Source organism: Colobus angolensis, unplaced genomic scaffold (assembly GCF_000951035.1).
Source record: "Colobus angolensis palliatus isolate OR3802 unplaced genomic scaffold, Cang.pa_1.0 Scaffold1021, whole genome shotgun sequence".
Taxonomy (NCBI): Eukaryota; Metazoa; Chordata; class Mammalia; order Primates; family Cercopithecidae; genus Colobus; species Colobus angolensis.
The window spans coordinates 17280-17687 of NW_012111154.1; the positions used below are offsets into that span (position 1 = coordinate 17280).

The 408-nt window shown below is 59.8% G+C and overlaps 1 protein-coding gene across 1 annotated transcript in view; it reads left to right on the forward strand.

Annotated features, from left to right (window-relative positions):
* HS3ST6 (heparan sulfate (glucosamine) 3-O-sulfotransferase 6) overlaps positions 1 to 408 on the forward strand; it is an 11748-nt gene that overhangs the window by 8435 nt on the left and 2905 nt on the right. The window contains exon 3 of the mRNA XM_011941589.1: positions 233 to 400. Coding sequence (XP_011796979.1) covers positions 233 to 400 — 168 coding nt within the window. The remainder of the gene's footprint in view (positions 1 to 232; positions 401 to 408) is intronic.

Sequence of the window (408 nt, forward strand, 5' to 3'; positions counted from 1 at the left end):
GCAACTTCTGTCGCCCAGGTTCAAGCAATTCTCCTGCCTCAGCCTCCCAAAGGGTTGGGATTACAGGCATGAGCCACTGCGCCCAGCTAATTTTTGTATTTTCAGTAGAGACAGGGTTTTGCCATGTTGGCCAGGTTGGTCTTGAACTCCCGACCTCAGATGATCGCCCACCCTGCGGGTCGGTCTAGAGCTGGGTAGGCTCAGACCCCCTCTCCTTGCACCCATCCCTCAGGAGTCTGATGCCCCGAACCCGGGATGGGCAGATCACCATGGAGAAGACCCCCAGCTACTTCGTGACGCGGGAGGCCCCCCACCGCATCCACGCCATGTCCCCGGACATGAAGCTGATTGTGGTGGTGAGGAACCCGGTGACCCGGGCCATCTCCGACTACGCCCAGACGCTCTCCA